Genomic DNA, 25,055 nt, shown 5'->3' on the forward strand with positions numbered 1-25,055 from the left:
TCAAATGGGGTAATATGTTAAACAATAACTCATGTTACAGAATGGCCAATATTTTCTATTAAATGTTATCCTTTGTGTTTGTTCCCACCTTGAAAATATTACAGCACGACCTCCTTTTTCGACCCCACTAAATTTGAATTATAATGTAATTCAAATCTGGAAACAGTCCCCGACCAAAATCAAGGACTCTGTTTGCTTATTTGTATCCATTTACAGTGAAATTCAAAATGATATGATTATTGGAAATCATGATTTAAACCATGAGTCATAAACATAGTGTTTATTTCATAATTTTCCCTGATACACTGCAAATCATGTGTTTTCATAGTGCATAATGATACACATACATTACAAAGGCATTCCATTTAGGCTGCTCGTATCTCATGCAAAAAAAATCACTGTTTCGTAAATATGTTATCACTTCTACGGGACTTAATAAGAAATTATATTCTATGAAATATAGATGCAACACCTTTACGTTGAATCACTAGACATATCATAATTTTTTTTAAACTTCTGAGGCATTATGCTGTCAATCAACCAACATAATGCAGTTCTCTTCCCTCAATGAAAGAAGGAGAAAGGTCATAGATAGAACTGATTATATGGTATCTTCCATGTACGAGGGTGGTACCAGAAGTAACCGACCTAACAAAGAAAACACAAAAATTTTGGAAAAAATGTATCTATTTTTCAACATAATCTCCTATCAGCTCTGTACACTTTTCTCAGCGATGTTCAATTACTTCAGTACCCTTTTTATAATAAGAACTGTCTTGCTCCTCAAAATTGCCATTAACTGCCAACATCACTTCTTCACGATTGGAAAATCTTTGACCAACGAGCCATTTTTTCAAATTTGCAAACAGAAAATAATCCGAGGGGGCTAAATTTGGCAAATAAGGTGCAAGAGGTAGCAATTCAAACTTTAATTCATGAATTTTGGCCATTGCATTAAGTTTGCATAATACTCGCCGTTGATAGTTTTTACTTTTTCAAGATAGTCAATGAAAATTATCCCACCCGCATCCCAAAAAACCAATGCCATGACCTTGCCTGCAGATGAAATGGTCTTTACCTTTTTGGAGGCAGTTCTCCCTTTTGAATCCATTGTTTTGATCGTTCTTTTGTCTCAGGTGTGAAGTAATGGACCCATATTTCATCCATGGGTAGGAAAATTCTTCTTTGTTGCTGTGAAACTTTGCTAAACGCTCAATTGAAACATCTTCACGACACTGGTTTTGCTCTAGTGTGAGCAAACGCGGCACCCATCTTGCACACAGCTTTCTCATGTCCAAACTTTCAGTTGATATGCCATGTACCGCACTTTTTGAAATGCCTACTGTGTCTGCTAGCTCACGCTGTCGACGATCATCCAGTATTGCTTTGTGGATTTTCTTCACCATTTCTGGAGTCGTCACCTTTTTGGTGGACCATTGCGATGCTCGTCTTGATAGCTTGTACAGCCTCGTTTAAAGTCTGCTGCCCCATATTATACCTTTGTAAACAAAGGAGCAGACTCACCCAGAGTAGAATTCAGTTCAGCTTTTATATTGGTTGGGCTGAGGCTTTTCGAATAAAAGTATTGTATCACATAACGATGACCCATTTCCTCCGTTTTCACAAATTCACTGAAAACATTCACTATTAATGGCTGCCAAACAAATGCTAAACAACTTAGCGTCTTCAAACTTGAAAGATATATTTTAAAGATTGTGTACTTTCTAATACAGTGATGTGTTTTAAAGAAATACCACCATCTCTAGGTCAGGCCAGGTACTTCTGGGACCACCCTCATACGTACTAGCTATTAATTCTCTCCCCTTTTCCCTCATCAGTGGATTAGGTAGATGGAAGAAGTCAAAGTCATTATACCATTGAAGCCTTGCTGATATCTAAGTCCATTCCAAAAATAGCCCTGAAAGTTGAATGATTAACTTGCCATTTCAATTTGCTGAGCAGATAAAATGATATTGTGATCTTAATGTCTAAGTATGGATTTATGAGAATCTTTTTATAGGGACATGTGTTTTAAACGTTGATGTTTCAAACTCAAATTGAAAATTTTGTTCTTGGAATTTACAAATAACAAGGTTTTGATGGGTAACCATTGCCAATGTAAATTACCTATAACTTTAAGGTATCTGTGAGATTTTTGGCATGCTTTCAGGATATTAATGGTAATAGTTCATAATAATCTAAAGACTTAAAAACTCCTCATAGTGGTCCATTCAGTGATATCAGCCTCTACCTCTTGAAACTGCATCCTAAGCATTTAGAAAAACTCAATAGATTTCACCAAACTTAATTGAAATATGGCCGGTTTCATCACTCATGTAACACCTTCAGCTATCTGGAGATACCTGAAGATGTCACATATGTCATGAAACCGTTCATACCACAATAAAGTTTGGTGAAATCTATAAAGTTATTCTAATTCCTCAAAATGGTACCTATGCATCCATAAATTTAACCAAATTAATAAGTCTGTAATAAGTGACAGTATGAAATGTCCATAATATGGTTAAAGCCATTCATTTGAAGACAATAAATTTTTCCATCAATATTTTCAATTCAATTTGACCAGTAAAACATATCCAAGAAGGATCCCAATGTGTATTTTAAATTATGTATCCCTTTCAAATAGTATTTGAGGGCAAATCCATAAATGGGCAGAGTTTCTGATGTCAATACACTTAGGATCATATCAAATTTAATCCTGTATGAAATTTGAAATCATTTCTGAAAAACTATATGTTGAGTTTATTTTTATTGCAGGAGAGGGCGGTCACCTGGGCCAGATGTGTGTGGTCGCAGTCCATCCCCTCGTCATGGGTACCATCCACACCATGTACCACACCATATGGGCCACCATCCACACCATCATATGGGCCATATGGCACACCATCATCCTCATCACCATGGGCACCATGACATTGGATTTAGTGATACAGTATCAAATGTCGTGGAGCTTGTGAAGCATGACTCCACATCGATGCGAAGGGGTCGTGTAAGAGGTAAGTGATTGTCATTATTTGGAAGATCATTGTTGGGTTATCAAGCCAGAAGTTTTACCTCAGTGTATTCTTCAAGGAAGTTTCAGAACTTAATTGTGATTCTTACTTTTTTTATTTCAACCGTATTTTTACATGGCAACTGAAAATGAAACTTTGGTGAGGGAGAGTGACTTTTATAATACCTAAATAAAAATGTCCCTTGAAATATGCTTGGAATAATTTTTTTGCAGCTTATTTTTCCATTTGAAATTGTGCTCAATATTCACCTACTGAGTGATGCTTTGCATAAGAAGGATGTAAGATACACATGAATTAAATTATTTGTAAGTTATCTCGGAATCCATTTCACTTTCCCCTTTAAATGCTTTGACCATGCAAAATGAAGCACTTCATGAAATGTTGATTTGACACCATCAGAAATACTGCAATGTTCATCGAGACAATGCCATCAAGTTCATCAGATTTCACATCCAAAATTCACCAAGAATCATTCACACTTATGAGAAGAAACAATTGGATCACATAGTACAGGCTCATCAAGTATGGATTCATCAAATATGCACTTTCGAGTTGTTGACATTGTTACTAATATGAAACTAACAAGGTTTTGCATACCATCAATATTTTTTGTCATTTATAAAATATTACTTACCTTTTTATATTTTGCTAGCCTTGAGTGGTTTTATTTGACCTTCTTAATGTATTCCATTGTTCCAAACTTCACTTAAAGTGTGCCATCATAAAGATTATAAATTCATTCAGGAATATTGAAGCTCAATATTTTGAACTGTTGAGTAGAGCATGAACCTTTTAAAACTGAGACCTTTGAGCTCAAGCATGGGTAGTTCACAGTTCTTCAGATTACAATCAATGAACAAATATATATGTCATAAACCATATTTAATGCTGTTATTTTCCAGTGTCATTAATAGCGGTGTGCTCTCATTCCAATCTCATATGTCTGTTTTGATTGATGAAAAACACTTCTTAATCTCATCCGAATGAATATTAATAAAACCAGAGTTAGGCATGATTAAATGGGGCAAGTGAAGCAAAAGGGAGGACTTATCATCCAAGAAGCAGGGTAAACAAATGTAGAAAAGATAATTCTCATTAAACTTGAAATGTAGATTTTCAGTCAGTCAATTAGGTTACTATTCTTGTCCATTTTAAATGATTTCTCTAGTTTCTTTTCTAACGTTCATACATTTCATTTTTCAGTTTGTTTTCTTCCTCCAACCTTATGGCCACAATGAAGGCATTATGTACTTATTCATTTCAAATAGCCTTGTGGTGTCAATCACATAATCCAGCAATGGACAACAGTCGCATTTTTACTCAACTCAGCAATCAATGTATTTATTTGCAGTATGAAAAACAACATGCAGGCAAACAGTTGTATTTTAGAATGGAATATTACCTAGTTCATCCGAGCTCGAGCTCGTACAAAAGCTAATCATAATAATAATGATGATGCTTTTATCAGTCCAAATGAATGCGTACAAAGTAGGACTGGGATAGAACAAAAATTGTTAAATACATACATGCAATGAGCTAAAATAATTGCTCTTAAAACACCTTAATGTCATAATAACACATTCCTCCCTAATATGTGCCCAGCTTTTTTTCAAATGAAGAGTCACTTTTTAACAACTTTAGACTTTCTGACAACTTTTTATATGGTTTTATTCCCATGGTATGTAAGTTTCATGGACATATTCTTGACAATTAATAGTTTACATGGAGATCACTGTGGTGCCATTTGCATGATGAACATTATTTTAAAATTAGTTGTCTCAGGCGTAACTTTGTGGAATTTGCATAACATATTGAAATGTAATGAAATAATTGACTTTGTAATTCCACACACTTTATTTAAAAAAAATTTTTCACCAACGTGCCACCCATGGAAGCGGTGAACCTTGCCGAAGACATCCTCATCCGGAAATCCATCCCAGTTCCAGTTATAAGTGAACTTTATGCATTACTTAAGACGTGTGTTTCCCAAAATTATTTCATTTTTAATGGTACCTATTTCCAACAACCCAATGGTTTAGCCATGGGCTCGCCCTTGTCCCCACTCCTGGCCGATATGTATATGGACAATTTTGAAAAAGTTTTGTTCTCCTCAGCCTACCCTCTCATTAATAATGTATTTTGTTGGTTAAGATATGTAGACGATGTCTTCTGTGTGTGGACAGGTTCTGATAGGCAACTAGATCAGTTTCTAGCACATCTAAATTCTATCAATTCTAATGTACAATTCACGTGTGAAAAAGAGGAAAAAGGTTCCCTGAATTTCCTCGACCTATCCATTTCTAAAGACAAAGATGGGTTACAGTATTCCATTTTTAGGAAAGAAATGTATACAGACCAATTAATTAATTCCTCTTCAAGGCATTGCTTCACCCAAAAGCTTTCGGCATTTCATGCAATGATCCACCGTTTGACCGCTATCCCTATGTCAAAATTCAATGTAAATAAGGAACTTAATGTAATTAAAACGTTAGCAGTAAACAATGGGTATTCAGAAGATCTAATAAATAAACTTTACCGGAATAAACTTACAAAAATAGCCTTAAGCCACATTTACAACCCCGAACATGTAAAAGATCCCACTGCCAAATGGCGGAGAATACTATATCTTGGGACTATTTCTCAAAAAGTAATTAAAAGTTTACCTAAAGAAAAAATTAAATGTGCCTTTTACAGTCGTTCATGCCTTAAGAACCTGATCTCTCACACTAAAGACAAAGTCCCCGAAAACGAGAGGAGTGGAGTGTATGAGTTAAAGTGCTCGGATTGTAGCACAAAGTATATTGGACAAACAGGACGGAAATTTAAAGAAAGGATTAAAGAACACCAAACATGTGTAAAAAATAAGAACATAACATCCCTCTTTGCAAAACACCTCATCGAAAGTGATCACAAAAGTGACTTTGTGACAAAAATTATTCATTTTGAAGAAAAAGGTCAAAGGCTCGATGCTTTGGAGCAGTTAGAAATTTTGAAATGTGTCCGTTGGAAAGATGATCTTGCCAACGAAATTTTGTATCCCTCCCACTCCCCACTCCTAGACCTACCACTCTTCTAAATCAAAAATGTAATTCTCTTTTCTTCCCAGCTACATTGTAACCTTTTTTACCCCTCCGACCTCCCTCTCTGACCAACCCCCCCCCTCCTATGATCAGAAGGTATATATAGCCAGCGTGCTTCTATGAGGACCACCTGATGATGACGTTCAACGTCGAAACCTGGGTCGTGTGTTTTTAAATAAAGTGTGTGGAATTACAAAGTCAATTATTTCATTACATTTGAACATTATTTTTGTCGAAATCATGAATATTATTGTGAATTTATAATAATAAATAAAAATTATAGATACATGGTATAGTAATACACTTATTTTTCTAAATAATGGCTTTCATTGAGCTCTATAGGTGGCTTTACACATAAGTATATTCTTTTTGCATTACAAAAAAATACAGAATTGAGAATAGCTTAATCATTAATTTATTAACTTCAGCTGTATGTCAATCAGGAATGTGTCTAATGTCCACAATTCTAGAAAAAACTGGTTGATCAGAGCTATTACCTGTCAGAAAATACAAATTGGGTGTGCAAGGATGCTCTCTCCAAAACCGTTAAAATGCTTCCCTGGACATCCTAACTGGCCATAATTACCTTTGAAAGCAGGGCTCAAATATCTTGTTGTAAATAAATTAATATGATGGATGTACATCCCTAGCAAATACCTCCAATTAAGGAAAATAGCATTTTCTTCTACCAATGCAGAGTGCCAATGTACATAGAGCCCTGAAGAACAATGAAGTTTCATATCTTAAGTATCCATTCAGAATTATTCATTTTATCAATTCAGAACCACAGGGAAAGGAGGTGTCCCCCCCTTATTACCCTGATGTGTGAATTTCACACACAGTTGAGCTTAGTATTACATGAGATCGCCAATAAAACCAACCTTTGGGATGATAATTGTGGTTGGGTTATAAAATTCACTGTCAATGTACATGCATGTTGATCATTTTTCCTTCATTGTTACTTTCGATCCAAATGTAAAGTAAAATTCCTTGGTTGATTTTCATTGAATATATATATATATACATTCAGTTGTAATCCCATGTATATTATCACAATACTTGCTCCAGTTAAGTGTTTTTTTCTTTGATTTGTCATCATCGCCATATTGTTTTAAAATACTCAGTGATTATCAACAATATCCACCTCTGAATTCACAAACACCACCATTCATAATACACTTATGTACCATACCAGTACGAACCTAATAACTCAACAGGCTAAAATGACAATTGGGATTCCAAAGAAACTGCGGGAGATACCGCAACAGTAACTTTTAACGGAGTCATCCACTAATGTGCATTTCAATGCAACAATTTCAGAGTGTAAAAATCATATGCCTAGACCGAGATTCAAACTCGGATCCCTCAAAGTCCGGCCGAGTGCTTTAGCCTTTTAAGCTACCGTGGCATCCTATTAAACTCCTATTTTCGGGGGCTTTAAAGGAACAAGATGATGTTGTGACGAAATACCATACATACAATGTCACAGGCATTCGTGCGCGAGGCGCCACAGTCCACGAGGTTAAAGCCAACTTTAAACACTTATGGTGTTTTCACTTTGACAAATTCCAAAGAAACTGCGGGAGATACCGCAACAGTAACTTTTAACGGAGTCATCCGCTAATGTGCATTTCAATGCAACAATTTCAGAGTGTAAAAATCATTCGCCTTGACTGGGATTCGAACCCAGATCCCTCAATATCCGGTCGAGTGCTTTAGCCACTTAAGCTACCGAGGCGTCCTCTTAAACTCTGAAATTTTGGGGCTTTTAAAGGAACAAGATGTTGTGACGAAATACCGTACATAAAAGTTACTGTTGCGGTATCTCCCGCAGTTCCTTTGGAATTTGTCAAAGTGAAAACACCATAAGTGTTTAAAGTTGGCTTTAACCTCGTGGACTGTGGCGCCTCGGGCACGAATACAAATGCCTGTGACATTGTATGTACGGTATTTCGTCACAACATCTTGTTCCTTTAAAAGCCCCAAAATTTCAGAGTTTAAGAGGACGCCTCGGTAGCTTAAGTGGCTAAAGCACTCGACCGGATATTGAGGGATCTGGGTTCGAATCCCAGTCAAGGTGAATGATTTTTACACTCTGAAATTGTTGCATTGACAATTGGGATGTCTTTCAAATCTAATTTCATTTTTGCACATAGAGTATATATTTAGATCAGAGTATAGATTTGAAGTTGAATGTAAAATCTAATATGATTTTAAGTCAAGTGTCTTTAATTGTACCATTCCTAGGATTGTGACCTTCTGAAAACTTCAGTTGAATTTGTGGCAAAAAAGACCAATTACTTTCATCTAAAGGTCGGGTGTGGATTACGTAAGAAATAAAATTACTTACTTATCACCTAGGAAAATTGAGTTTACGTAAATAAATTTATTTAACTGGACACGAACACTGAACACATAGCAAATTAGATATTTGAAGCTGGGAGACATGGAAGCAGAAATGAGGAAACCAATAGAACAATGTTGACATGGCATTCAATAGTGGAGCTGTTAATACCCTTGTTTTGATTTACATTGGTCTCAAGTTGATAGCTGTGAAATAATGTATTGGAAGGACTTCAAAATGCTTATTTTATGGGAAACCAGTCAGAGCTGGAATAATATTTTTATGACTGAACTTAAATTTCCATTCCTCAATAATTAATCCCACGTTAACAGACTAGAGTGTAGAATTTAGGTGTTTTAAGTACCCATTTTTCACCCTTTGAGAGCTCTCTATTTTTGGGATGAGAGATGACTAAAATTGTTCTAGAATTTTGTATTTCTTTTAGGGTTTACTCATCTTTTATATGAATTATGTTGAAAAAGTATATTAGCAAGCTGAGAATGATTTGTCCCATATGACTGTGAAAGATTTTGTATCACATGAAATATTATTTTCATTGAATGATCTGTGAAATTAATAGTTCTGTAGAGGATAAAGTTGTATGACATTACTTTTTATCTTAAGATGGCACCACGAACACTCCTTGATGGAATACACCCATTTTTGTAATCCCTTTATTTTACACCTGTGAAAATCTTCCCTTTATTTCTGCCATGCCTAGCTGTACTTTCAGTGAACAGTTTTTACTCCCAATTAAAATATCAGGATTTTACAGATTTTTGAAGTTTTAATATGCCAGTAAGCCTTACACTGGCATAATTTGAATTCTTGGGCTCAACTCTCAATTTTAATTTTTCTGGTTCATGATGAGAAGCTTCATTTTCATATTTTTTTCTTTGTCTACTCAGTAGAAAAATATTTCTGAAGTAAATTTTAATATGAAAAGTATTTATACTTTCTTACTGCAGATGTGCAGTGGTATGTAAACTGGTGTGTAACTGAGAACGGGGGTGTCAGAAAAAAGTTTAGAATTACATGCCTTCCTAGTTGAGGGCCAAAAGCTTTTGAAAATCTAATGACCTTATCAAGACAAAGCAAGATATGGCTCTTGTTTAATATTCTTGGGATTCAGCTGTCGAGAAAGACTTTACTTATATCTCTTTGTAGAAAAATTGCTCTGATGCCCCTGATTGAGGGCACTGTTGTCAACCACACAACAAATGTCAGTATGATTTGACTGTTCACTCATATTTCCAGTGTTTAACTTGTGTATTGATTTGAAATATCTCATTTTTCATCTGTATACTTTTCTAAGTATATAAAATACTCTAATCTTGTGTAAAATAAAATATTTAACTACTGTAGTAGTTGGTTTTGATCAAATTTCTTAACTAAATAAAAAGAGGTAAACTTGCATCAAATGCCTTGATAGTAAAAACTATTTTTTAAACTTTAAGGTTGGACCATTTCCTTAATTTAAATGATGTAATTTGTGCTATTTAAACAATGTACCTTAGGTACAGTATTAGTAGATTGATTAATAAATTAAATTACATAGTGTTATGTAATTAACCATCAAATCCATCACAGATGTTATATTGTATCAAGATTGTTATATGACTGAGTTATATTTAATTACTGGTGTGTATTTTTACCTGATAACTTTAATTTTCAAAGTTTATCCGTAAGGACAGAGTTCAAGTCCATATCTCATTTCTCACCAGAAATCAAAATAGAAAGCAAGCGATCTTAGTAATAATAATCTGTTTTGTCCCTCTTTGCCACAGAGTTCCCTGATGAAGATGGTATGATAAAGTACCTAAATCCAGATTATCTGTGTGTCTCGTAAACTTTTTATGTTTTCAATATCTCTCTATATCAGTGTACTATTTCTTAACAATACTACTTTATCATCTCTCAAACTTGATAGCACACTATCTAAAACTTTCTGTTTGGATGTTTATTATTTATTATTTGTGGTATATGTCTCATGGAACCTGTGAATGGAACTGTGGAATCTGTATTTTGATTGAACTGTGGTATACAAATATTTGACTTTCCTGTTTTAACAGCTGGTTTTTGGTCTCCAAAAGGAATCAAGAAAATCACAAAATTTTATTGATATCATATACTGATTCTGAAGTTGATCAGCAATGAAGGCAGCCAAGATTAGCACTATTTGTTTGACCATTATATGTTTTGGAAGTCTTTCTACCATATGTACTTCTGTTGCCACACACAGGTTTCAGGAATGTTGGTTCTGAAGCTATGCATGACATTATCTTCATGAAAGTCTTTAACTTCTGTCTCTTATTTGATATATTTTCCTGCTGTTGTAAATCACACTTAAAATTAATTTATGAGAATTCCCCATCAGATTAATGTAATACTTTAGTTGCCTAATGTGAAATGATTACTTGATATATACCAATGTAAAAAGAAGAGCTATAACTTTTATAATGCGATAAAATTGATTTTTGTAGCATAAATGTAGGGCCTACATTCATGTGAAAACGCCTAATGCTCTGACTAAATGGAGTACATGTTCAAAATTTGTGATTAGGTTCAAGTTTTATTTGTAAAAATGAAATTTTGTTCTTTTCCTTACATATTTTTCAATATAATTCTCATTTTTTTAATATTAGGGAGAATGCCATTTTGACTATAAAGAAATATCAATATGAACAAAATAGTATTAAGTGCAAGTATAAACTGCAATGAGTTCTTAAAATTTTGTTGACATAATCTTTCACATGTGAGTTTCTACGCTTTTCATGGCAAACTTTCTGATACCCAAGCAGCAAATATATATATTTTTAACTGAGGAGGATTTTAGGAATGAAGGCAATTTTAATACTGGGCAGCTTTTAGTTTTACCTAAAAGCTCTCTTTTTCTTAAATACTATGTTTCTAGGATTCATTTTCTTATTCTGCATGTTGATTCACACTTGAAATATCAAACAGTAGTGCTATCTCAAGTCTTGCAAGATAAAATGAGATCACAAATGAGATACCAGAATACAGCTTCTATTTCTGTAAATAAACAGGTCAATTGGATGAGGTAGATCTTTAGGAGTAGAAGTATCTCTCCCTTTAAGACAAATGCATGAAGGGAAGTGTTGCAATCTTACAAATTTTTCAATAATTCATTCTTGAAGGATATGATACTTACCTGAAGGGCAGATCCCATATGTCATATGTTATGATTGACAGGCTTAAGTCAACAAAACCTAAAACCTTTATGCAAATAAAACGATAGCATTACCATTACAATAACATAAACATAACATCTCTCTGAGTGGTTGGCCCATTGCAATTTTAAAACTTTTTTTATGGACTACTTCAGTGTGTAGTGTTTGACATATTTTATCCTTTCACCAATAAATCATTGTTTTTACGTTTTGTTGAGGCAGCTAAAAGTGTACACTTGCCCATGCTAAAAGATGGTGAACTAAATGTATGGTTTATCATAATTCAAAGGCAGTCAAACTGTATGTCAAAGTTTCTTGATAGTAGGAAGAGTCACCAAAAATTTGACTCAGAAAGTATATTGGGAGTGTATCAATTCAAATAAATCATGAGCAATAGAAGGAATATGGATTGATCAAATTTTTATTTCAATATATTGCATCCAACATTAAAATCAGAATCAAAGTTCCAGTAAATTAGATGAAAAAATATAACCTATATCAAAGCAATTCATGTGATAAATTAGTGAATTAAAAAGAACTTCACAAAAATTTGTGCATGTGTACCTTAAGTGTAAGTAGCTGATAAAAAAGCAAAGTAAGCATGTTAGGAAAGAAATGAATGAGATAATTTTCAATTAAATGGACTAAATTTTAAGCTGTAAAATGGTTAGAAACTGTTTTTTTTTCATCTGAAAGTATATCTTTCTTTCACATTAGTATCTTTTCAAATATTACCACTTCTGTTTTGTTTTCATCAAATAATCATACTTCAGGATATGCCAAATTAGATTCCCTCTTCGTGTATTTAGTGTAGACTTCCCTTCTAAACCAATTCTAAATCACTCCATTTGTTACTCTATCCATCCATTTTATTTTCATCATTGGAGCTATTGATGCAGTGAATTAAAATAGGTGCTTCATAAAATACAATGCCTTTGTATAATATTTATTTATTTCACATATAGTTATAGTAAAATCAAAATTAAAGCATCAATGTTAGCTATTCTTCAGTTGGCTTACTAATAAGTTCCAATGCCCTTTCCAATGGTAAGAATTTGAATGAAATTGCCCTTGGAACGAGGAAAATTAAATGACAGATAATCAAATGACCTTGAACTAGATAAAAAATCAAGTATTTGAGGGGGAAGATTCATCTCAACATTACTGAATATCATTTGCCATTATATCCTTTATTTTTAGCTTGGGTAGCCCTTCATTCTTGTGATGGTCACAATCAGGCTCAGGATCACATGTCCTCTCCTAAGAGGTGATCATATAAATTAATCATTCTGATTGTTTAATTTATCTATTCATCATTCCATAGTTACCTGGAATAATTCAATTCCTACTTCCTTGTAGAATTTCATTTTCTGTGTTCATTTTCTTCAGTTCCTCTAAACCATGTTTTCTTAATGTGTTTCATTCAGTGAAATGGTTTCTACTTATTATGAATTTAAAATATTAGTCTTTTCTTTTCCAGGGTAAATTATGGTTCTTCAAAGTTTTGAATTCCTTTATTTTTGTTGAGATTAAGCTCAGAGGAATTCCAAATCCTTCATTCTTCTTTTTCAATAATTTCTCTGCTTCTCTCATCATTTTAATTTTACCATGAATACGTTAGAATTTAAATACTTGTTCATCCTTTTCCGATCAAATTTATGAGCATCATCTGAAATTTGAGGACCCGAAATGGTGATATTTTTGACAAAAGTATGCAGTGAAATGTTTCCGATGGGGTTACCAATTTAAAATAATTAGGTGCTGTGAATTATTTGTAATTAGTTTCTCCTATAAGCACAAATCCATGAAATTCTTGATTGTAATAAGGTAACATGTTGGTCTGATTTAAGAATTGGTCATTAGTCACCTTGTATTTACGTATTCACTATGTCCTAGTATTAGGTACTATCTGATTCAAAATTAACTGAGTAAACCATCAAAAAGGAAGTATGGAAAAGCCTGGTATCTCATATGAATGCAAAATGTATGAAAATAAATCCAACACTCAGCATCTTGAGCATCCATTCAGCTAATCTAATCATGTCTTCTACTTTTGAATTGAAATATTAGTCCACCTTTTGTAAAATATAAATGTATACACTGTAGGAAGCAGTTTTTTCTGCAAGCCTGCAAAAAATATGGACAGATTCAACAGCGGTCTTGTTTAACCTGAAAAATTCCCAAATTAGGGATAGTTCCATAAAGTTAATGGGTGATTCATGAATTCGTATTTTTCCATGATTACATAGAAATCCTGTGAAGACACAGTGACTTTTTTTTCCATAAATTTTCAATTCACTGTTTGGTATTAACACGAGACTTCACTTTTCATGCATTTCATGCTTCTATGATAATTAGTGTAGGTCCTACATTTGCAATGCATTAAATCATGCATAAGGTGCTAGCTATTCTTGTAAAGTCAACAGCTTTTGAAAAATCCTCAGGGAATCTAAATCACAGGATGTGTAGAAAGGGGTAGATGAGTTTTTTATAAAGGAAATTACCTAGGGTAAAGAAAAAGGTTCTTCATTGTTGGACTAAGCATATTGCACATATAAACTACTTGTTGATGTAGTAACACTCCTCGCTTGCCCAAAGGTCAGAAATGGATAATTCTTCTTCAGAAAAAATGTTGTGGAATCATGTAAGGATTTTTCTGCATACAAGTTAATGGTTTAAGAATGGCCTCAGCCAAGAAATTACCTGATAAATATTGCTGCACCCCCCCAAGTTATCTTACCTTAAGATATTGTGGTGTGGAAGCCTAGTGGTAGATTGCTCAGGTACTTACCCTAGGGCCCCAGGTTCATATTTTAATAATGCTTCTGCACCTTTGGCTAAAATCAAATTTTGTGATTTTTTTGGCATCAGAACTTTTGTGAGAAATTATAGGTGGAATAGAAAAAATAACTGCCCCTTCCTTACCCTGAATTTTTGGATTCCACATACAGTAGGACATATTAGTAGAGTTGAGCTCTATCCCTGGGTAGGCCAGCTTATGATTAGAACATGGGTTGATTACTATGATGGGTAGGGTCAGGAAAATACCTAGTTCCCCTTATGGGTTCCTCTGGTCACACATTAAATTAACACTCCTGTGAAATTTTTCACTAATGCATACATTTCAATTGTTCCCGGCTCAACTTTGTGGAAGTTCATGTTCATTAAATGAAGAACACAATGTATATTTCCACTGTTTTTTGGAGAACAGTGGAAATATACATTGTGTCTTTTAATGAATGCATACATTTTTTTATCATTATTTTAGCTCAAGGGTCTCATATTGCCTGGTAACCTTTTCCTCCAGGGAAATCATTGATTCTAGTGTTACATTTTTCATTAAAGCTGTGATATCATTAAAAGCCACATAGTGCTGCACATCTCAGATTTTCAGATTAAATCAAGTTTCATTGTTCTGTATTTATGGTGCTGAATTCAGTTTGTTTTTGTTTTTACATTCTAGTTTTTCAAACCATGGAAATTTCGAAAGTACGATATCTCGGAAAATGTAGATGTACTACAAAATAAGCATACCCTTTACTTATTTAAAAGCATCTATTTGTTAGACCTAAACTCTTTTTAGAAAATGTTAATTCTAGATATATAAATCATGTTAGAAAGAGAAAATCATCAATAGACATGGTAACATTGTATTTTCGTTTATAAAAGGGCATGCCTCTTCCTCAGTTAAAGAGAATAAATCATCTTTTATTATCCACTTAAACAGTTGTTGAAACAACTGGTGTTGATTGGTTTATGAATTCAGGGAGTTTGTGCCTTATAATGCGTACACAATGGCTTTAGCATACATGAAAACATGTTGTATCAGAGGAAATGTATTCACTTAAAAATGGCACAGCTATTTAATCAAAATTTTTGTATTTCTCATCAAGCAATCAATGATCTTGTGAAAAGTTATCTTTAATTTTATCATTGAGTAAGACTTAGTAGTAATTCAAAATATAGTAACAATTAAAAATAAGTTCTCATTACCATAAAAAAGTGAACTGACTTATAATTACAATGATATTGTTTATTTTGCAAAGTTAATCAGTGGTCATTGAAAGCACTTTAAACTCTGTACTGTTTACAAGTGCTGTTACTATAAATTTTGAGACAGATTGTTGTTCCATGTTCATCAGCATTAAGTATATGTATTTTTTAAATTTTAACTCAATCAAATAATTACCTAGTCCACAACACTGATAGACTTAAGAGTCATAAATATGGCTTTTTTTCCATGCACTCTTCTTTCAGCTACTTATCTTAATTTTTTATGCCTTTGGAATGTGTTGGACTTTTTTCTCACTTGTCTACCCAAAATAATATTTAATATATTGCCAAGTGGTAGACAGAATAAGCCCAGTCCTATCAGCTCTCAAATTTGCTCTCCTGGTAAAATCCCATCCTTATTTTGGAAATACATCAGGATGAAAATTCTTCAATGATGAAGTTTTAAATCATTATTTAGAAGACCACCAAGCTGAATTGAATTCATATTTAATATCCAGTAAAATTTTAAAGGAATGCCTTTATTATTTTGGAATCCTACCTCTGAAATTAGTGATTAGTTATCACTTTATTTTTAACAAAGAAGAATTCCATCAACATTATACTATCTTGCTGCTTGGGTATACAAAACACAAGGTACTTTATTGAAGGAGTGGTACATATATTGTAATAGGAATATAAAATTTTAAAGTATAACTTTCATTTTGCCAATATAATGCCAGAAACTAATATTTTCTAATTCAGAGTGTAAATTTAAATATATACTTAAGACTAGGTACATATTTTGATTCCTCATTTGAAAATGATTGTTTAGAGTGACTCCATATATTTGCACTGTATTAACAATTACACTATTCTTAATGTGTCTCTTTAAATGGTTAATATTCATTTTCTTTTAAATAAGTTCTGTATGCATAAAATGAATCTATTAAATACCATCAAGTAAAAGGCTTTAGCTTGACGTGTCATAGTAAAATTGTGGCATAAGTTATCACTTTAAATAGTTTGGTTTTAAACCCCTTTAATAGCCATCAGTTTGATGCCTTAATTACAAAATAATATTTTATACCAAGGCCTAGGATGTTGATCATTGTTTATGCGGATACAAGGATAAATCATATGATATTAATATAATTCTATAAACGTGGCTGTAAACACATATTGCATGGTAAACAGTTCACTGCTACAATCATTGCTAAATAATCCTGAATTTTCGGTAAAAATGTCTTCAATAAACTATGCTTTAACCTACTTAAGACAGAAATTAAAAATACCATCAGTGGTTCCTTCTTACACTTATGCTTTCTACTAATGGTATGGCCTGAAATGTTTTGAGTGTATGCATTTTTTTATTATTGATAACTATAAATTTCATGCATGTGAAGCAAAGATCAAAAGTGCTTGATTTAGTCAAACTGCAATTTATTATGAGCTACTTATGAAAATCGAAAGATTTTTTTTTAAATTGCATCATAAAGAAATTATAAAAAACTTTGGCAATGGTGTTTTCATAATACATATCATATTTTACACAGTGTGAAGTCTTTGGCTTTTGTTTCACATCATGTGCAAACTCAGTTCTAATTTAATTCACAGTTATGTAGCTATGTTTGATCATGAACATGCCATCTAATTGATTTTATTCAAAAAACTAATGCCATTGTTTAAAAAAATTATATTATTTTCCTCTTCTTTAAATTTTATGTTCATCAAGATGAAGCATTCAAATTCAAACATTTTACACAAATCAGAACCCAAATAAGTTAAATCTTTTTTTAAAAAATTGCTATTAAGAAATATGTCAACACTTAATGAAACATCTTTTGATCTAATCACATATGTGAATTGTTCATTTTATCTTCATTTTTGTGTCAGCAGAACCCCATGTTTTTATGAATCAAAATTTAACGATAAATACAGCCTTATACCTAATATATTAGTAGCGATACATAACTCTAACTTTGCATTGTTGATTTGGGTGTTCAATTGATTTATAGTTATCTGTTATGATAGAACTTTTGTATTTCTTTCATATAACATTTATATGCATAAATAAATACTTACCAACCAACTTGTTATGGGGAATGAGAATGCAAAAATAAGCACAAAAAATCTCATAATCTTTGCAGTCTGCTCTGAAAAGGCTAGAATAATATTTTGTCCTGCAAAAATCAGATTCTTGTATCAACTCTTCTTTCTTACCACTCCTCTGTAAACAAATCCCTTGTAGGTATTGCCTCTCCTATGTTACTACATGCTGCTACTAAATGTTTTTCGTGAAAACTACAGTTATCACACATCTTAACCGGCTCAGCCATAGTTAGTGTATAGAATCACTTGATTAGGCCATGGAATATTATCTCAACATGAGCATTAAAACAAGCGTTTCCATCCTTAAATCAATGGTTGTATCACGTCAAAAATTCATCAAGTTTTTAATGTATTTATTCCATTTTGATTCTTTGTTAGCACAGTCTAGGATTTGGGATGATGAAGATTGTTCAAAGAGGGAAAGTTAACCATTAATGAAATTAAAATGCTAGAATTCAAGAGCCAATACCCAAGTTCGAAAGTATTGGCTTTCCCTAAAAATATCTTACTTTTTTAATTATTTTTTACTAGGAAAAGCTAGTTGTTTTGTTACTAAAGCATTTTGGGTAGTATGCATGCTAGCCCTAGTAAAGTTCATGAACTTTTAAAAATGTATCCATTAAAAGTGTATAACATTGACCAGTGGTAATTTACTCCTCATTAGCACAACCTGATTATACAAGTTATGGAATACCTTAATGATTGTTCTCTAAAACACACATGCCTTTGAAGCAAAATTCTTTGTTAGTATTTAGGAGTTCACTTTTGCCATAGATAAGTTTCCCCCAGACTTGATTCTAAGTTCAAACCTACCTTACATCTATATGTGATGCAAAAAATTTTAACCATTTCTCAAGACTACCACTCTCTTTTCTTACACTTTGTAAACAAGTATATGAATGTCTCCACCCTCTCTATTTCTTAGGAGCAATGTAGTCAATTGAAAAAGCAATTAGATTGCAGAACTTGATCAATGAATAACATTTCAGAATAAGAATTAAATAGGGAAGAATGAACTTTCGGAGTGCATACTGGGCCCCGCAATGCCCTTGAACTCTGGACCGCTGTCTACATCATTGTGATTAATTGATTGATATTGATGTACAAAAGTATTCTTAAGAATAAATGAGTGAGGTGCAATATCTCTACAAGAACATGATGTATTTAAATCATTAAATGTTTTGTCCAACGATTGAATTGCAGCTAAAATTCACTGAGATTTAATTTACCTCGATTGACTTGATTTTTTTAGATTTTCTTTAGAAAAATTTGATTGCCTATAACTATTTAAGGTGATGTTTACCAATTTTTATTATTATAAGAGGAATTTTAGCATAATGACCCTCAAAATACAGCTGCATCGACTGAAAGGAGGAAGCCTTAAATTCTTCTCTTACATTTGTTGGAACCCATAAAAGGTAACTAGCACCTTGGGAAATTTGTAATGACCTACGATAGAATGATCACCATTGTGGTTGGTGAATCTCTTCAGATACATAAAAATCAAGTCCCTTCCTATGGCTATTTAAAATTTAATATTTTGTGTAGGGAATAACACTGAAAGGGGGAGTTGAAGTATCAACTTAAATTGATATTCTTAACTTTTTACATGATATTTTGAATCCCACTTGTTGTTCACTTCAAAATGCAATTAAGTTCTCATTTTATGATCAACAGGAAATAAAACAATGGGAAGTGATGTGAGCATTCCGAGGTTTATATTTCAAATTCATTGCATCAAATAAGTGGGGTTATATTGGATTAGCTATCTGTGCATGAGTACTGGATAGGTTGATTCATCATATCTTTTTGTTAATTTCAAGTACTATTTTGTCCTAAGAAATTCCAGATTTCATAATATTTCACCCACATTCTTATTCAGAATTGTCTCTATTTAAAGGTAGTACATACAGTGTTGTTTAATACATGCTTGATAATTCTAAACTATTTAATAAGGTGAGAATATTTTTGTATGGAATAAATAATGCGTAGAAAATTACATGATGCAATTGAATCCATGAATTGTTTATTATGATATAAAACTTACTACTGTTGTGAATTTCATAATTCATGTAGATGATTTCTCATGTAGATTTCTCTTTCAAAGTTTTCATTTCTAAAGATATGTACTTTCTTTCAATTTGAAGAAAGATGAAGATGCTGTGAAAGAACGAATGTAGTTGTGTCATGAAAATTTAGGGATAGTTTTGTATAGTTGCAGTTGGCAATTTTGGCTCATCCAAATTAAACATGCATCCCAAGAATTATAGAGATAATCAGGAAGGTATACAATACATAGCTCATGGTCATTGTCCATTGGAACTTTATTTTATCAAGTGACATATGAATTAAAATGTTTTCCATATGAAATATATGTTGTAGGGTTTCCAGCCGTATTTCAAATAAGTTTTAGGTTACAAGTATTGCATAAATTTCATAATTATCAATGTTTCAGTACTTCACTACAAATATTTTTTCAAGTATCAGTGTTAATTTCTGTGTATCCAGATATTATCAAATTATTTCAGCACTTTTTTCATTTTGATCACATTAGAATTCATTTTTGTGTGCAATGAGCATTGGAGAGTGTAGTATTTTCACTTGTATAAAATTTCCTTTCCAACTTAAATAGTAGTAGTATTTAGGGGGAGGCGACCGACAGCTGAGGTCATTTGTGCCATAGGGGATGGATAGGAAAGGATGAAGGGTGCCTCTGGGTGGGAAGCTAGTACGATAGCCACCACACCATCTCGATCCCCCTCTCCAACTTAATTTGCGCTGTATCATAACAGTCCATTTTATGAGCAGTTGGTTTCAATTAATCCTCAGTATTCAGATACTATATATGCTATGTAGGCAGGCAGGAGTATCTTTACCCTTTCAGGTTTCCAAACCTTGTATGATAATGTATGAGATAGGAATAAACACTGAGATTTTTTGTGCAATTTCAATTAGAATGCTTTTTAATATCAGTTCTAATACGAGTTGCTGTGATGAAATAAGGCATTTTAGCAGGTTCAATGTCCCTGTCCCAATGACTGTGAATCTGCTGTTTTGTTGATATTTCAAATATTTTCCTAGCATATAATTATGGGGTTCTGTTGGATGTTACATGCGAGTATGATAAGCTGGATGGCAATTGTCAGGCTACACAACAATTCCTGCACCATGTTCCAAATGCCAAAGTCTTACGAAACTTATTTTACCAAAAATGGTGTATTGAAAAAAACAATTGGCATAATTTATTTAGGACAGATGCTTTTTAAGTATGGGAAAGAAGGTAGCTCCCACTGTAATGACAATTTTTAAGGCCTTTGTTTTATGCATCCTTGTTGTGGATTCTTTATCTTAATGTCTTAACATAGCCATAACCCAGCAAATGGGAGAGTATGACCTCATGGGTCACCTTTCATCATCTCCACAGGATCTTGGTCTGCCTCGAACAGCCCGGATCGGTACGTGCCGCGGTCCGACGGGAGATCGCGAAGTCCGAGTCCACATCGCCATCACCCTCACCACCCCCACGGACGGGGTCACCACCATCCCCCACCTCCCCACCCTCACCTCCAACAGCGCCGGCGAAGGCGGCAATACGGTACGACAAGCCTCGAGCAGCGCTCTCGCTCCCCATCCCCCATCCCGCGACGCCCCAACCAACACAGCTACCCCGTTCTGGCGACAGCGCGGCGAGGCGCCGGGCGCCGACTTCCCCCGACGCCAGACAAACCCTCCACGCTGCGCCTCCCCCCAGGTTCCTCCCGAGCCGCCCCGGCTCCCCTCAATTTCCCCCACCTCAGTCGCTCGCCGACGACGGCACCCCCTCCCGATCCCGGGAAGGGTGGCCCGGTGTCGGCCGCGGCGCCCGGAGGGGGCGGTGGACCTGTATCTGCCACGGCGGCCCTTGGAGGCAGCATCAACTTCCCCAAACTCAATGCTTCCCCCACCCACGGTCCCAGGGGTCCAACGGTGGTCCCCGCGACCTTGGTATCCGGAGAAGAAACCAGCCCCGAATCTCTCCCCCCTCACCATCGACATCCCTATGCCCACCTGCCCCCCCCACACCACTTACATCACTCACCCCACCCGCTGAGGGGCTCCCCCACCGTGGTGCCGAGAGGGATTGGCAGTGTACGTGGCCTTCCGCACGAGGACCCAGGAGAGCCCCTGAGTTTCGAGCAGGCGATGGCGATGGGGAGGGGTGGGGGGAGGATGCTCCCATCGCCAGTTCCCAACGGGTACAAGCCAGGGGCAAGGGGAGGGTCAGGTGGTCCGCCGGCGAGGCGGAGAAGGGCGGGGGGAGAAATGTTGGGCACAGAGGAAGTGGGGGGAGTGCGGAGGACGGGACGGCATAGTGACTCTGATGAGGACGACTGGTGCTAGCGGATGGTGCGGGGGGGCTGCCAATCAGGTCAGCCTCTCCCGCCCGGGAACGTTCCGGAAGGGACAAGACGGTGTACAACCGCAAGTGTCATGCGATGAGTGGGGTGACTGGGGGATGAGCCGTTTTGAAAGTTACTGTGATTGATGATTGGTCTTTGGAACCAATGCTCAACCCCTGGTTTTATCGATTGGTCTGCTGACTGACAAGTGATAGTCTTGTAACTGCATCATCTGCAGGTCAGGGCCCTGCATGTAGAGGGGGCTTTTGCTCTGTCAGCTCATCTCTCGTGCTTCCCTGCCAGTTCTTCAGCTCTGAAGTGGTAACCTGCCCTCATAGTTATCTTCATGATAGGATTCTGTGCCATTATTCAGCCTCTCTCAATGCAGGTAATAAGAATATCAAGGTACAGTGTGATGGAAAATTGTATTGCCTTTGCTCTCTGCTCTGTACCTCGGAGGTGATTGTGGGCAGTTTCTCCCTAGAAGATTCAGGCGGTATGGGTAATGGTTTATCACATGAAATATTTTCCTTGCCGTTGTCAAGGAAATGCAGATGTTGTGGGGAGTCAAATGGAAGGTATTATATAAACTATCATTTTCCCCTTTGGGTGCCAAGGCTGTCCTCTCACCTTAATTTGGAATGCACAAAGACAGTTTTACTGCAAGATATCGACACCAGGTGATACTGCCAGATATTTAATCTCAAATGTATAAAGATAAAAGTATATACACATTATAATGTATAGGTTAAGACCTGGCTTGATTCGATCTCTGCATTAAACAAGTGTTTTCCAAAAACATAAAATAAGGTGGGTAAGACTGGACTGAGCAATTGAAAGGTTGGAGGTAGGATTATAAGGCCAGCAAAAGTCTTGCCTTTTTAAATTCCTAGCACACCTTGCTTCCAACTTTCTGAAAGTCCCTAAGAATACCACTTTTCTCATAAGCTCCTTTTTATCCAATCCAAACCTCCATACCATACACCTAGCTCATCAAGTGCTTTACATATTTAAACTGGAGGGTAAGCGGTGTATACATTTTTTTTAATCTGTGATAGCCAGCATAAGTGAGTGGTGTGGTGAATGTTCATATGTTGTTTGGTGTGGCATGCTGCGGAGAAGAAAACAAAATGCAGGAATGATATACATGATAGAAGTTGAGTCTGTTGAAAAATATATATAACCATAATTGCATAAACATAAAAGGTTAGAAAGAAAGGCTAAGAGAGGTTGGTGCTGTGCATCGGAGGGAAAGTTTTTTGTTTGTTTGCCAGATTGATCAAGTTGTTAGCATTGACTGATTGTACAGAAGCAAAGGGGAAGTGTGGGAGATTTCGGTGACATTAGTGGAATATTTATGGAAGGTTTAGCTCGGGCCTATTCAGGTATGCCAATACTGCCAGAAAGTCAATGATATGGGAGTAGGTGATTTTGGGGTGAGGGAAGTTAAATTTTATAGGAAGGTATTGGTCGCAAATTGACAATGTCACAAAAGCACACACGAGAATGAAGCATATTAATGTTGGTTGATTCCTCCTGTGCACCAAATATCTTCTGTAGGTCCACAGAAGGAATGGTTAAGTCGTTAAGTCAGATGGAGGGCGCACACAAAAGATGTCATCAGCAGGTTCTTAGATAAGGTTTTCAAAAGGCTTTTACAAAAAGGTAGCATTCAGCTTGAGTGAGAAGAGACAAAGATAAGAGATTGGAAAGTAATTGGAATCACTGGACGGAAGACGAAAAGGATGGGAAGGCCCTAAAGAGTTTTATTGGTCACATTACCTTTGCATCTAGTCAAAACCTTTCAGCTTTAGATTATTTATAATTATCCTTATGATTATTAATATGGTTATTATTCACTTAACTGGAGGTTTACAAAAAGGGGATAAAGAGGAAATTTTATGGGACAGTGTGATGGAATGTTGGGGGTGTGAGGTCATCGTTAGGTGAGTGGGTGGAGGTAAGGGTTGGAATGAGCAAGGGATAAAATGTTTGCTGGTCGCCACTGAGCCATTATAAAAATATAAGACTCACTTTTTTTAATTTCAGTTATGTGATCAGGCCAATTGTTTCCTTTTATTAGGCCTGAGAAATTCCATCAACATACGTAAAAACCATCGCGCTAAATGGCTCAGTGGCATGGTAATTTAAGATCAAGGTTAGCCTGATAAGAAGGGGTGGATCGTATGGAGAGGGACCAGGATAAGAAAAATCAGTTAGAATGGTCTACTAGAACCGACTCCACCAAATTACATTTTTCATTCCAAAATATATATATAAAACATGTTATATATAAATATATATATATATATATATATATATGCTGAACTATAGACTGTTGTGGTTGATCTTTCTTTTACATTTAACTGAACTGCAAAAAAATATATATATATATTACAAAAAAATATGGATTTATAAAAGACGAAATCCAGTTTTTTCTACTTGTCTTTGAGCAGTGAACTGCAGAAAAAAATAATAAAATGATTGTCCGATCTTAAAGGGGTACTGCTAATGCAAAATAATAAGCCATGCTGTTGTGAGTTACTTGAGCATATTGTTTCAATTCTACATTGGGTTCCAACTATCATTGCCATTGCCTAGGGGAAAAGACCAAATAGAAATTTCTCAAAAACTTAATCAAACAAACATAAATAAGGTGAGAGGAAAACATTGTCAATAACACTTGGGCAGGTTCTGGGTCGCTGGTGTAGTGTCTGAACAACCTCTTATCCCATCCACTCCTATTGATAACATTTCTATAACCCTTGAAAATCTATTGTGAGAACCCATGTCGACCCTTTTTCCGGCTTACCTTGCATATCCTTCCACCTCCACTAATTCCTAACCATGCATCCAGATATTCTCTTGCATTTGTTTTCTGGGATACCTAAGCGCACATTCCCAAGGAGTGAAATCATTATATT

The 25,055-nt window shown here is 35.1% G+C and overlaps 1 protein-coding gene across 1 annotated transcript in view; it reads left to right on the forward strand.

The window, feature by feature from the left end:
• Positions 1–22,132, forward strand: part of cac (calcium voltage-gated channel subunit cacophony) — a 365,313-nt gene extending 343,181 nt beyond the window's left edge. The window contains exons 41-42 of the mRNA XM_071591274.1: positions 2,779–3,017; positions 21,177–22,132. Of these exons, the coding sequence (XP_071447375.1) occupies positions 2,779–3,017; positions 21,177–22,132 (1,195 nt within the window). The remainder of the gene's footprint in view (positions 1–2,778; positions 3,018–21,176) is intronic.
• The last annotated feature ends 2,923 nt before the right edge of the window (positions 22,133–25,055 follow it).

Source organism: Hetaerina americana, unplaced genomic scaffold (genome assembly GCF_022747635.1).
Source record: "Hetaerina americana unplaced genomic scaffold, ioHetAmer1.1.p SCAF_1, whole genome shotgun sequence".
Classification (NCBI taxonomy): Eukaryota; Metazoa; Arthropoda; class Insecta; order Odonata; family Calopterygidae; genus Hetaerina; species Hetaerina americana.